At 38.9% G+C, this 14,980-nt stretch overlaps 1 protein-coding gene across 1 annotated transcript in view; it reads right to left on the reverse strand.

The window, feature by feature from the left end:
• itih4 (inter-alpha-trypsin inhibitor heavy chain family member 4) overlaps window positions 1-14,980 on the reverse strand; it is a 39,039-nt gene that overhangs the window by 9,178 nt on the left and 14,881 nt on the right. Inside the window, exons 11-19 of the mRNA XM_002941932.5 lie at window positions 14,028-14,204; window positions 13,128-13,267; window positions 11,736-11,896; window positions 11,631-11,654; window positions 10,574-10,594; window positions 8,112-8,129; window positions 5,751-5,789; window positions 5,305-5,322; window positions 4,400-4,447 (exon numbers count right to left, since the gene is read on the reverse strand). Of these exons, the coding sequence (XP_002941978.4) occupies window positions 4,400-4,447; window positions 5,305-5,322; window positions 5,751-5,789; window positions 8,112-8,129; window positions 10,574-10,594; window positions 11,631-11,654; window positions 11,736-11,896; window positions 13,128-13,267; window positions 14,028-14,204 (646 nt within the window). The remainder of the gene's footprint in view (window positions 1-4,399; window positions 4,448-5,304; window positions 5,323-5,750; window positions 5,790-8,111; window positions 8,130-10,573; window positions 10,595-11,630; window positions 11,655-11,735; window positions 11,897-13,127; window positions 13,268-14,027; window positions 14,205-14,980) is intronic.

The following is a 14,980-nucleotide window of genomic DNA, read 5'->3' on the forward strand; positions in this document are numbered from 1 at the left end:
TTGACGTGTCCACGCTCAATTTTGACGCGACTATGCCTTTTTTTACGCGACCACGCCCTTTCTTAACGTGACCACGCCAAAATTGACGCACAGCAAATTAAATTCCGCAGCAAATTTTCACGTAAGTTTCGCGAAACAATTTGCCAATGGTGAAATGCGGAAATTCACTGCGAATCCATGCCTGGCGAAAAAATTCGCTCATCACTATACATGGGCATTGTTACCCCATTTATCATAAAAGTCCTAGTCACCCTTATATACATCAGAATTCTTTTAATCCCTGCAAGATAATCATACAAGCAAATGCATTTCATTATTTGATTATTAAATGCAACAACTGTGCCATACATAGCACCATAAGTAGTTGCAAAGTTATAGCCTGAAACTGACCCAGTGAGCTGAGAACTATTCATATTTACCACTGCCAGTGGAAAGAACCTTTCAAATTTCTAACTTCCTAGTTGCAGAAAAACATTCTAAATGGTCATTGCTTGGGTGCTGTTTAGCAGAAAGGAAGGCCACCTTTAATAATTTTTGTAAGAGTTTTAGGCAGAGCAAGGCAAGCAATGTGGAAGCACTGGGAGAAAAGAAAGGTATGTGGTGTTATTTTTATACAAGTGGGAATGAGGCATTTTTTTTCAGTCTATTCAGTGATCCTCCTGGCATACTTGTGGTAAATGTAGTCCATATTATCCATTGTCTTCTGTCATCTTACTGGCATGCCTGGGGTTAATGGAATGCTTATTGTCCATTTCTACATTGATGTTACTTGGCATGTCTGGGGTTACTAAGCTCATTATTCATGTTGTGCAGTGATGCCTGGGGATAATTAAATATTTATCTCACATTTGCATCTGTAGTAAACATGCTGACAAATCTGGTTTATTATGGCTAAATGAAGTGCCAATGGAATCTGTCTAATAGTCTAATATTTTGTATATTTATATGTATGTGTATTTTTGGGGGCCCCAAGCTTCACTTTTGCCTCAGGCCCTACATTTTGTCAAGACAACCTTGCTCATCAGCGTGCATGGCGAAGAGCCCAGCAACTTGGGGTGGGTAACGACGGGTACACTTATGTGTTTGGTAGGACCCTGGGCTAAGGTTCTCTGGTGGGCCTTAGGTCCAACACTAAATACACAATACTGTTCATGTTCCCTTATTAGGCTTCAGACCAGCTGAGCTATACTTCTCCATAGCCCCTTGTGCCATTTCTAAAGGATAACCCAGCAATACTATCCTTAGATTCAATTAAAGCTGATGGCACACAAGGATGTTCTTATAAAGAGCCATCAGCAAAAAAAACCTCTAGAAGCCCAACAGCCTCTTCTTATTCTACCAGACATCACTGCTCTTAGGGAGAAGAGTTATAGACAAAATACAGCAAAGTACAAATCATAAGAAGTATATATTGGACATCTTAATAGGTATATATATATAGTATATTTTCATCAGAATATTTGCTGTTCAACTTTCTCACAGATATATTCCGTAATTTCGTTTTATTTTAAAACTTCCTTTTCAATCAGTCTTGTAATGATTTTCACAAGGAGTGTCACATAAAATTCTTTCCACTAATTGTTTTACTCGTTGGAAGAATACAGGCCTGCACAAGTATTTCCAGATGTTGTATCATACTGGCCTGTCAATTAAACTCGAGTTAAAGTTCATTTGGGGCAATTACCTCTTACTTCTCAACATTATTATTATTTTAGTCATTAATCTTATACCATGGAATGGTTAGGAATAATCCAAGGATTTGAAGTAAGTGAAGATTGAGAGGAGGTTATGGATAAAATGATATTGTCGTGTCTGAAGAGATTCATATTCTGTGCCAGGGGCTGAAGGTACAGGTATAGGACCCGTTATCCAGAATGCTCGGGACCAAGGGTATTCTGGATAAGGGGTCTTTCTGTAATTTGGATCTCCATACCTTATGTCTACTAAAAAAATCAATAAAACATTAATTAAACCCAATAGGATTGTTTTACATCCAATAAGGATTATTTATATCTTAATTGGGATCAATTACATGGTACTGTTTTATTTCTACCGAGAAAAAGGAAATCAGTTTTAAAATTCTGAATTATTTGATTAAAATGAAGTCTAATTCGGAGCTTTCTGGTTAACGGGTTTCCGGATAAGGGATCCCATACCTGTATATAGTAAAGAGAAGTGAAGAAATTGACACCATTCTCATATCCCTTTGAATCAGTGCCTTATTGCACAGTGTTCCAGAAAGTGATATATGTACTGATGGATAAAAATGGAGGAGTAGAGAAGGTTTTGTAGTCTATAGACTAGTCTAGATATGTTTGTCATGCTCTGTACACTGTCAGCTGCTTGATACCCAGGGATGAAGCCTACCTTGTCTAGAGGGACAAATGCAGGTGTTTTGATAAACGGTCTTTTCCTTCTTTCTATTCTTTCCACCCATGGAGTGGGATATAGACTTCACATTGTAAAATAGGAACTGTAGATAGGGCCTAGGTTTTTTTTTCCCCCTTCAGATTTCTGATCCCTGAATTTATTTGGTATGACATGACATCAAAAATGCCTTTAATTGCTGAACTAGTTTTCAATCCCATTCTTCAAAGTCTCATCTTGGCAACAAGAGTGGTTTGCTCCAAGCAACAATTGGGTGCACACAGCCATGTTTTATTTCAATAACTTTTTATTAAATCAAATAGAAAAGAGTACAGGCTACAATACCGTTATCATGGTGTATACGGTAAAAAGTTAACCTAGCATAACGAAACATCTAGGGAAATATCAGTGTTAGTGGCCAAAGGTATAGTAAGAAGTCTGTATGTATACATTAGGGACTAGAGGTTCTCCTTTCAGGGGAGCACTCCAATACCCATCACTTAATTATATAATATATCAAGCCAACTCATAGACCATTAATTATTTGTAAAGTGAGTAATGAACAATAATAAACTACGGGCAGGTCATGTTGTCATGATTCAAGCTAGGGGAAGGTCAGGGGATTTTAAATGTTTGTTGCTGATCTATTTTGGATGCCCTCAGTGGTCCTTATTCTGGGATCAGTTTTACAGTGAAAGAAAAGAAATAAGGTTTCTTACATAACAGGGCAGTGAAGGGAAGTTTGGGGACAGTGACCCCAAAGTGGAATACACCATGGTATATACTCAACAGCCATGTTTTAATACTTACTGCCCTGCCCTGTTCTTAGCACCTATAGGTACAAGTCCTTGTGCAAAGACAAGAAAGACCTGTGTCTCTTTGATAAATACAATGCTGCCCATTTGGTAGTGTTGTATTCCTGAAAGGCGGGCTGGGGTGGAATATAGACATCCCGTACCCATTTGGTAGTGTTGTATTCCTGAAAGGCAGGCTGGGGTGGAATATAGACATCCCCTACCCATTTGGTAGTGTTGTATTCCTGAGACGCGGGCTGGGGTGGAATATAGACATCCCCTACCCATTTGGTAGTGTTGTATTCCTGAGACGCGGGCTGGGGTGGAATATAGACATCCCCTACCCATTTGGTAGTGTTGTATTCCTGAAAGGCGGGCTGGGGTGGAATATAGACATCCCGTACCCATTTGGTAGTGTTGTATTCCTGAAAGGCAGGCTGGGGTGGAATATAGACATCCCCTACCCATTTGGTAGTGTTGTATTCCTGAGACGCGGGCTGGGGTGGAATATAGACATCCCCTACCCATTTGGTAGTGTTGTATTCCTGAGACGCGGGCTGGGGTGGAATATAGACATCCCCTACCCATTTGGTAGTGTTGTATTCCTGAAAGGCAGGCTGGGATGGAATATAGACATCCCCTACCCATTTGGTAGTGTTGTATTCCTGAAAGGCGGGCTGGGGTGGAATATAGACATCCCCTATCCTTCCCCCTATCTTGTATTTCATTCAGACACACAACTTAGGGATTCAGAGCAAGGTGCATGGTGCAGGAGGCACAGAAAACTCCTGCTGCAAGTGTTCTCTAACTGAGCACCGTAGGGTTCCTTTACTTGCTGCAGGGGATTTCATAAATTACCTTCAGTCTTATGAGCAGAGACACTGCTACCACTCTTGGAATCCCTAACAGAGGTTCAAGTCTACAAGCACAGCTTGCTTAAAATGAAAGGCTTGCCCCAGGGAACCTAAAAATGAATGGGGAATGTAATATATGTTGTGTATGGGGGAAAAGTAGAGACATAGGGAAAACTCGTCAAAATGTCATCATTTTTGTCAAATGAAATTTTTTAGTCAAGCTTAAAAAGCTTTCTGAGATTGCACCTTGCCACGCTATGCCAACAAAGTTGGTTATATAAATAAATATATATATATATATACAGACAATAAAATCGAATGTGTTCTTAAAACAAATGAATAAACACCATTGCAAAAATAAAAACCCAAGTTGTTGGTACTTACGTGTTAGTACATGTACTGGAATGTGCGTTGCTTGTATTGGTATTGTATCTGAAATATTTAATAAAGAAATTATCCAGAAATAAATTGCAAAATGGAAATAAATGATCTTTCTGGTTCTTGCAATTATTTGTTGAAAAATTACAATTTTATTTCAGCAATAATCTAAAAAATATACAGACCCTGCAAATCTTTTTTCCTTACACGTTTTGTACCCTGTTGGTATTTATTCACAGGCAGCATAAAGGGGCTAACACAATCTGGACTGTGTGATGAGAGACTTGTTGAGAGACTGGGAATGGCCTGGGTGGAGAAGGGTGGGGCTTAAAGGAACAGTTCAGTATAAAAATGAAATTGTTTAAAATAGATAAACTGCACAAAATAAAAAATGTTTTCAATGTTGTTGGCTAGGCAAAAATGTCATCTATAAAGCCTGAAGTGAGTGGATGTCTAACATAACAGCCAGAACACTACTTCCTCCCTTACAGCTCTCTAAGCTGTTAGCAGTCAGTAACCAATCAGTAACTTGAGGGGGGGGCCATATGGGACATAACTGTTCAGTTAGTTTTCTACTGAATGTGACCTGCGTGCTCACAAACTAACTGAACAGTTATGTCCCATGTGCCCCCCCCCTAAAGTCACTGACTCACTAAGAGGTTAGAGAGCTGAAAGCAGGAAGTAGTGTTCTGGCTATTATGTTAGACATCTGTCCACTCCAGCCTTTACAGATTGCATGTTTGCCTAACCAACTATATTGCAAACATCTTTTATTTTGCGCAGTCTAGCTTACCCAGTTTCATTTTATACTGAACTGTTCCTTTAAAGTAACCCATATTTAAATGTTGAAATTTTGTGAATCAAACACAAAATAATAGAAAAACACAGAAATACATGGAGATGATACTTACATTCATTTAGAAGAGCAGCTGAAATTGAAAAAATAAACAGGGCAGTTAGACGACAAGATCTCTTAAATTGAAAAGTTCTAATTTGGCGTCCTCCCTCTCTCTGCACTAGAGGAGCTGAAATACTATATATCAAAGTTAGGAATTTCAGCTACTAAAGTTACCATGATAATGTAAGGTGCTGCCAACTGAGGCAAGATTCTCACCTCTCCTTGTTAGTCAGGCACTGCAGCCAAGAGACTGGGGGATATACAGCTCATTATTTGGTATTAAAAGCTTCAATATCAATACAAAGGATTTGTGCCGAACAGGCCAACCACCTACCTGAGCATGGAGGCAATACTGGTGCCTATACCCTTCTAGGTAAATTGAAATAATCTGCTCTAAACCAGTTTGCTAAACCTTTAATGACACATTAGCCGCAATTTACAGGAGAAAAGTATACTTACGTTGATGATCCAAACGTTGGTGATCGAAATCACTGTAAACTGAAAAAGAGGGAAACATCTGTGTAACAAAGTTATATAGTTAACATGGCTGATAAACATCTATAGCCCATCAAGTCTCAACCCACTTTATTATACACACCAGCAGCACTGATTTATAAGAAATGAGGGAAAAAGCTATTTCACCTAAAGGGAAGATACTGTATATCAGCTTTAATACAATGCTTCAGGAGAATACATTCAATTCCCAAGCAGGGTGCTGATTTGCAGATCCCAAGTGGGGGTATAGCTGGCCAGAAATGTGAAGAAAGGTTTAAAACTTAGATGGGTGATTGGCTGGCTATGCCTACATTTGCCATTGGGGAATGCTGGGAGGTACAGAGAAGGAATAAAAGACAGAGGAAGTGTAGGGGTTCAGAGAACCCTTTCCCCTGTTTTTTCTGTATGTGACATCATTCACCCAGTTACAGATTGGAGAGAAACCCAATTGGCTGGGAGGACTTCTGGGAGAAAGGGAGGTTCCAGGGAGTGCCTGGCTTTGGAGCCAAAAATCAGGGCTGAGGCCAGCAGGTTATAATGGGAGCCCCTGCTGTATTGTCAGCCGGAGAGAAGCAGATCCAGAGGAACAGAGAACAGCAGACAAGTGACTGAACTACCAGTAACCAGAGAGGCTGCAGAGTCCTTAGCCAGAGACAGTTTTTGAGCTTCATCCTAAAGGGAGAAATTGTTCTCCATCTTGTTCAACTGCTTGTGGATGCCTGTTGCCATCCGTGTGTGTCCCCTGTGTGAGGACAGGTGTTTCTCGTGGCCTGCTACATGGGGTGCCTATGCACCTTTGCGCCTATGCAAAGGGAGAGGTACTCTGGGGCAGGTAGTGCTACCTGGAGAAACTAAAGAGCTCTGGGGAAGGGACTTTGCCAAAGACTGAACTGGGCAAAGGTATTAACACCAGGAGTGGAGTGTGAGACTGTGTCCTGGGAGAGACTGTGACATAAGTTTGGTTAAAACCACATGGGTTTCCCGAAGCAGGGTTTATAATTATTTGCACTTTATAGTTATTACAAAAAACAAAACTGCTATATAACATTCATCTTTGCTGCAGTGGAGTTCCCCTGAGGTGTGCCAACTAGATGGAGGCACTGCACTGTAAATCCCAGTTCTCCAGTATCTTTCATATGCAAGAAGAATTCAGCCTTCTGGAATAAGTAATTCAGCACAGCCCAAAGAAGTGAGTGTATTCCAATTTCTGCAGAAGTGTGCCAATAAAGGGTTACAGAAGCATGTAGGGGCAGTACAAAAGTAGCAAAGATGCACTGGCACTCAGGGGCTGCAAACGGGACAAGCCCTATAAATCAAACTTTATTGTGGTAGTGCAACGTTTCGGGGCAAAGTGACCCCTTTATCAAGCTTGATAAACTTTGCCCCGAAACGTTTTCCCAATAAAGTTTGATTTATAGGGCTTGTCCCGTTTGCAGCCCCTGAGTGCCAGTGCATCTTTTGCCAATTTGGAGTTTGGGAGGGTGCCGATCCCTCCAGCAGTGTGCACCGGGCATTCAATTTACTTTGGAGAACCAATGGTGTGCGAGGAAGGTCTCTGGTTCACAGTACAAAAGTAGGACATATGCACAAGGCAAACTACCAGCACTGCCCCAAAAGAAAAAGTTTTGGTGCAAACGTTTGGCTGAGTGGCAAGAAAATGTCCTTGGTCTGCATACACACATTGTATTTTTAGCACTGAGGATGTAGCTGCTGATCCATTCCATGACTGCATATGTAAACAGTAGGAGGGTGGCAGTTTTGCATTGATTAGCACATACACACAGAAGTGTAACCGTCCAGCTCTTGTGTTTTACAACTTGTACAATCAACAGCATATAAAGGGTTAAAGACACCTCCAAATTCATACAATATTGTATTTGATCTTATACTGTATGTAGATGTTGCACTCGCATTTGTTTCATGTCAGTACATGAGGGCAGATTTATTCATATTTAAAGGACACAAAGCTGGCTGCAAATTGTGGTGGAAAAAAATCTGTGATTGGTCAGGAAAGAAACAAAAATTAAACTTCATAATTACATCACACAATACCTGCCAAGATGCCATAGAAGCCAATGGGAAGTGTATATTGATATTCAATTGTTTTCCTGTGGTTTAAAGCAAGTCGCGATTTTTCAGCTGACTTAAAAATGAATGGAAAATTATAAATTGCAATTGTTGCAGCAATTTTACAGGATTGCGATGAACCCATTCAAGATTTTCACAATTGCAGCAAAGAAAGGGATTGTGGAACAAAATGTGCAACACTCATAGACAATAACAAAAGTAAGAATAAGCCCTATAATATAAATAAGCCGTACTTACCATAATAATGTAAATCCACTGCACAGAAAGAAATGAGAACAAATATTAAACAATATATTAAAATGAAGTCATGTAACACAGATCATTGAGACACAGGGGTTCTTATACAAATAGACAGAAGAGTTGTAGCCCTCTCATATATGTAGCACCTCTGTAGAAATGGAGGCCTGAACTGGCTAGTCTGGACTATTTAAAAAGTTGTATAAAAAACATCCCAATGGAATCCAAAAAGGCTTTTTTTTCACCTATTCTAACTTGTTGCAGGCAGAATGTGTATACAGGTATGGGACCTGTTATCCAGAATGCTCGGGACCTGGGGTTTTCCGGATAAGGGATCTTTCCTTATTTGGATCTCCATAACGTACGTCTGCTATAAATCATTTAAATATTGAATGAACCCAATAGGCTTGTATTGCCTCCAGTAAGGATTAATTATATCTTAGTTGGGATCAAGTACAGGTACTGTTTTATTATTACAGAGAAAAGGGAATCATTTAACCATTAAATAAACCCAATAGGGCTGTTCTGCCCCCAATAAGGATTAATTATATCTTAGTTGGGATCAAGTACAGGTACTGTTTTATTATTACAGAGAAAAGGGAATCATTTAACCATTAAATAAACCCAATAGGGCTGTTCTGCCCCAATAAGGGGTAATTATATCTTAGTTGGGATCAAGTACAGGTACTGTTTTATTATTACAGAGAAAAGGGAATCATTTAACCATTAAATAAACCCAATAGGGCTGTTCTGCCCCCAATAAGGGGTAATTATATCTTAGTTGGGATCAAGTACAGGTACTGTTTTATTATTACAGAGAAAAGGGAATAATTTAACCATTAAATAAACCCAATAGGGCTGTTCTGCCCCCAATAAGGGGTAATTATATCTTAGTTGGGATCAAGTACAAGGTACTGTTTTATTATTACAGAGAAAAGGGAAATCATCTTTACAAATTAGAATTATTTGCTTACAATGGAGTCTATGGGAGATGGCCTTCCTGTAATTCGGAGCTTTTTGGATAACACGTTTCCGGATAAGGGATCCCATTCCTGTATTCAAAATAACTTATATATATACAAACAAAACAATAATATTCATGAAAAAGAATGCAAAAGCAAGAAAATATTTGGGACATTTCCTCTCTCTTTCTCTCTATAAATTGTGCAATATAATAGTTAGTATTATTGAATAGTAGATACATTTTGATTGATATTCTAGTTTCCACATGAAAATATACTGGTTGTTTTTCACTTATTGACATATACTGATTGGCTGTTTTTCACTTATAGATATAAACTAGTTATTTAAATACTGGTTAAATACTTTCATCCATGTTGCACCAGTTGAGCCTATGACTAAGTACCCCTGTAAGTGTAACATTCTGTTGTTAAGGAACCCAGAGACAGCTGCAATGGTTTAATCCTGGTCTTCAACAATGCCCCTTTGGGGCCCTGGAACTTTCTGCTGCGAAGACCAACAAGGAACCTGAGCACTCCTATGGTATGTGGTATGACAAAACCGTGGTCAGGAACAGGCTAATGTTCAGTGCTGGCTAGAATCAAAGTCAACGTCAGGTTGGAGTCAAAAACCAGAGATGTAAACACAGATAAATGATTAGGCAGGATCTGTACACAGAAACCAGCTTGGGTGACGCAGTGCATATGCCCAGTGTGCAAGTGCAGAGATGACCAGGGCCCAGCCTTCCAGTAGGTAAAAAGAACACAAGTCTCCAAGTTAATCTTACAACTAGGCACACACCAAGTAAGACTTATTGTTTTTTCCTTGAATGAAAGCATTTTCATTCTATCTACAGGGGTAGAAGGGTTATTATTATTATTAACATTTATTTATAAAGCGCCAACATATTCCGCAGCACTGTACAATAAGGGTTCAATCTACAAGGAGTTTGTATGTTCTGTGTGTGTTTTCTCCTGGTACTCTGATTTTCTCCCCAAGACTGCACAAGCATTCAAGTTAATAGGGTCCTGATAAAATTAGATTGTAAGCTCCCCTGGGGCAAGGGCTAATGTGAATGATGTATAATCTCTGTATGATAATGATAACATGCATTACTGCATTGATGGCCATCTAAGATAGTAATGGGCCTATTTCTAAAAAATCATGGTTTGAAGTTGCCACAATTTTTGCACAAAATCACACAAAACGGTGATGTGACTTTTTTTGATGATTTTCTATGATTTATAAATATAAAAAACAAGAAAAACCGAGATCACATCATCTAAAACCTGCTGAGATACCATAGAATTCAGAAAGAAGTGCATCTTCAGCATTTCATTGCATTTACATTTCTTACAATTTCTTGCCACATGTATTTGTGATTATGATGAACCTTGTGATGTTTTATAAATGTGTACCAATTGAGCACAATTATATTTTTTTATAACTGTACCACTAAGTTTGAATTTTTTTAGCAGTGGTTTAATATACCAATTACTTACTCAGTCTAGTGTTGTCTAAATCTGTAATAGAAAATATATATCAGTAATCAGTCCAAATAAACATTCAGTTAGACCATGGATATAAATAATGGAATGCATGGGTATCTTTATGTTCATATATAATACAGAACAGGCTTATTAAAACCAAGTAGCTTCAAAGGTTGAGTACACATTCAGTACTTCCATTCAGTAAAATCAAATAAAACTCTAAGGCAAACGCAACAAATGAGGGCTTTAGTTTTTTATAGATGGAGAGGATCCAACTGCAATGAATATAAGTAGCATATTACAGTGAATGTGTTGCTGGGACTGCATTACCAGGAATGGTTGGTTCAGCAGAGGTTATTGAACGTATCACACAGAGCACATTTAATTCCTGCCTGGACTACCTGGAATGGAATCATTACTTCTGTAGCTCAGAAAAGTCTTGGCAACCAATATTCCCTTAGTCTAAACAGTATCAGGGGCTCTATATTGTAGAAGTCTATAATACTGTCATGATAAAAGTTGCAAATGCTGCACTAGATCTAGTAAAATACAGCAACCAATCAGCAAGAAGCATTTATTGGGCAGCTCTTTAAAGGTTATAAGGGTTGCTAGACCTAGATCAAAATGTGTGACTGTTATTACAACCTTAGAACCATTATTTCCAGCATTTACCACAAAAGTTTGCTATTGTAGGTAACTGGATTGTCTAACCAAATGTATAAATATGATGCCATAGTAATAATGAAAGGTGTTAGTATGAGTCCTATGACCTGGCATGGTAACACCAATGTTGCAAGGTTAACTATATTAAACCAGGGCTAATGATATATTAAGGGCTAGATCATGAGGACAGATTTAAGCCAAGAATTTTTACTTTCAAGGGTAACGCACAGAATGTTAATACCTTGTAGGGTATAAGTTAATATGGTCTGTGGCTCCACAAATACAGTAGTTCATGTGGAGACTAGGCCATACCCACATCCTCGGTAAAATCAAAGACATCACATGACCAAAAATGTGTAATTCATAAACATATAACATAATAATAATATTCATAACATATTTTTACCTGTATCATAATCATTGTTCACAACTGAAAAATAAAGATAATATTATTAAGCCAAAAAAAGGCAAATAAATAATAAAGTTAGCAGCAAACAAATTGGTGATTTACCTCCTTCCTTTGGTTTATTTGCAATAAGTTCCTTATTTTCATCGGTGTCCTCAGGAGCAGTAACTACCATGGAGGTTATTGGAGTGACAAAATTGTACTTGAGTGATAATTCCAAGGCTTTTTTGCTGATCTTTTCTTTGTCTTCTCCCTGCGCTGAAATCCTGCAGAGAATAAATGCAACAGTTCATTTTAAAAGTGGATTCTCCCAATTCAGTTTTTGCTAAAAGATTACTTTTGTGAACATGAAATGTTTTAGTCACAAAATGTATTGAAGATCAGCTGTCTTGTTCTCTTGGGTCCATGGCACCTAGACTTTCTTTCTTCACATCTTACAACCTGCTCTCTCCATCCTACTTCTTGTAAATTGCTCTGCAATTCCAACTCCTGTTTAATCAAAGCCTTAACCCATCAATTTAATCTTTTTCCCCTAAATGGAATCTTTCTATTCCAATTTACACATGCACTTATCACCACTATTTTGTTTGGTAACTGCCATCTATTCTTTCTGCTCTTCCTTTATCTCTAAACTACTTGAGTGTTTAGTATACAACTGATTGACATTATTACTTTCCAACCATGACCTGCTGGACCCCCTACAATCTCGCTTTAGGTCACAACATTCTACTGAACCTGGAGTAAATCCAGGATTGCCAGATGTTATCGAACTTTTGTGGGCAGCCTCTGGCTAGGTACGACACCTTGTACCATTCCAGTTGTGAATCAACCAATGCAATCACTTTACAAATACATGTTATTAATAATAATTATATAAGAACTCCTAAGGCTAATAGCCCCAATGGCTTTAAATCCCTACATTTTCTATTTCCTTTCTGACCATCATCTAGCTAGATGTGTGTAGGGAGCCAGGAGTCAACAAGGCCCAGTAAAGAGTTTTACTCTAGAGGCACAAGCTTTCTAGTGTAAGTCATGGAAGAATAAGATTTAGTCACTTACAGGCATCTATTATAGTACATTCTAGGATAAGATAGTTAGCAAAAGCTATAAAGAGCAGCCTGTGCTCCAACAAAGATGGATATAGTACTGAAAAGGGATCACGTTCGCTAGAAACCCTAGAAGATGAACCTTAAACCTACCAGGCCTTCTCCACAGAGTGAAGTGTGACTGATTGCTCTGTATACTATCTACCTCAGTTGGATTTGTGAGTACCCTGTGTTGCTTATTTGTAAGCACATCTATTTTTTTTTTTACACAACTGTATGGAAGGTGTAGTTCCAGCACACCATCTTACCTTCCTTTTGCACTTTGCAAAGGCCCATTTGGGGAAGAGAGTCCAGTGTGACCCGTGTTCTACTCTTCACTAGTTTGTGAAGGCCTGTTTAGCCAAGATAGGGATACAATAATAATAATGCTAATCCATGCAATGCCCCTTACTGTTGTGTTAGCAGCTGCTCAATGGTGAGGTAGGCCCACAATCTTTCTGTAAAATCTCCAAAAATGTATTGCAGTTCCTTGGTTGCCTCTTCCACCTCTGTTATATTTGTTTGCACATTTACTGAAAACTGTTCTTCAACCTGCATGGAAAGATACATCACTTTAATATTTAGCAGCGCAACTCATGTTAGAACAAAATTACAGTGGAGACAACTTGGATTGGAGCAAATGCAACAGTTTGTTCTTGATAGCTGGTACCCCAGAGATTACACGGCCACCAACAGTTCAGTCTCCTACTACAGAAGAAATTAAACCTGTACGCAGGTTGGGGATATGGGTGGATAGAGTGTGCTGTCATCTAAGGATACCTGTCACCCAGACATACAAATCTGTATAATAAAACTTTTAAATTAAACATAAAACCCAAATTCTTTTTGTCATTTGTCAATCAAATATTGCCTGCCTCGCCTCTATGCCTCCGGCATACTTTCACTTCCCATTCAGCACTTCCTAGATGTCGCTGCACTCGTCTTATTTTCCCTTTCTCCTCACTGTCTATAAATGTGTAGCTTGTGTATTGGCATCTGTATAAGGTCCCCCATTCTGGGGTGATACAAAGCTTGCCTTAACAACGGTGTCCACAAAATGGCACCTGTATAAGACTGAAGGCAAGAAGATTTATATAATTTATATAGTAAAATTAAAGCTTGTTTTGCCTGCCTTGCACAATAAAAAAAACATTTAGAGAGTTTTTAAGAAAGTTGCCTAAATGAAAGAGCTTGTGGGGGTTTGATTTGATTCAACAAGAACATTGTAGGTAGATAATATAGAAATAGTGAATTAAAAAGTTTTTTTCTTCACATTTCAAAGACAACAGATATTCACAAATAAAAGTCTCACCCCTTGGCCAGTTATTAAACACTCCAGGTTATCATTGTTTATGTGTCCGGCAACAACAATTTCAGAACCTTGGTAATAATGTCTAAAGTTGTTCTGGGTCACATCCCCTACAGAATGATCCAGGTATTGGAGCTGAACATTCAGAAGCAATGGGTTTGCAACTTCATTGTAGAAACCCTGCAGGGAATAAAACCACAAAGATCTAGTGAATCAATACTTCTGTTTAACATGGCATTTAATCAAATATATCTATTCAGATGTTAAAAATAAATATATAGGGGCCTACTTATCAAATATGAAACTTGGGGAATATTGTAGGATTTTTTTCTGTATATCAACACTTTTTTCAAAAAAAGATGTTTGTTAATTTACTATAATTTGTTTGGCTGCTTTAAGAAACCGAATTCTATTCTTCTCAGAGGGAGGTCTCATTTACATCCACAAGTGCCGTTTCCCCACAGTCAGTTGCACATGAAACCATTTTCATTAAAGGCATTTGTGTCAAAATGCGCTCCTTGCACTTCCGTATAGTTCAGTGTCAGACTGGGGTGTGCAGGGCCCACCAGAGCTGCCACCTTGAGGGCCCTGCACACCAGCCATGGAGGCCCCCACCTTGTATGGAATCACACAGCCACACATCCCCCCTCAACATATCCCTCTTCACTAAACCCTCTTCCCTCAATATCTCAATATCAATTTGCGCCCACTGTAACGTATCTCCTGCCATAGTAACAGCGAGTCTGGGCTAGGTTTTCTCCCACTGCCCTGCCGGCCCAGTCCAATGCTGGTATAGTTGCATTCAGCGCTGCTCAGTGCTCCCCACCTTCCATTTTGAATCGAGCACTGCTGTGCCTGTTGGTACAGGGGAACACTGGAGCTACAGCCACTTCCAGGATTCCCTTTGTGCCCAGCATCCATAGATGCATCACACTAACTTGCATGCAGAACACCAG

Source organism: Xenopus tropicalis, chromosome 4 (assembly GCF_000004195.4).
Source record: "Xenopus tropicalis strain Nigerian chromosome 4, UCB_Xtro_10.0, whole genome shotgun sequence".
In the NCBI taxonomy this organism is placed as follows: domain Eukaryota; kingdom Metazoa; phylum Chordata; class Amphibia; order Anura; family Pipidae; genus Xenopus; species Xenopus tropicalis.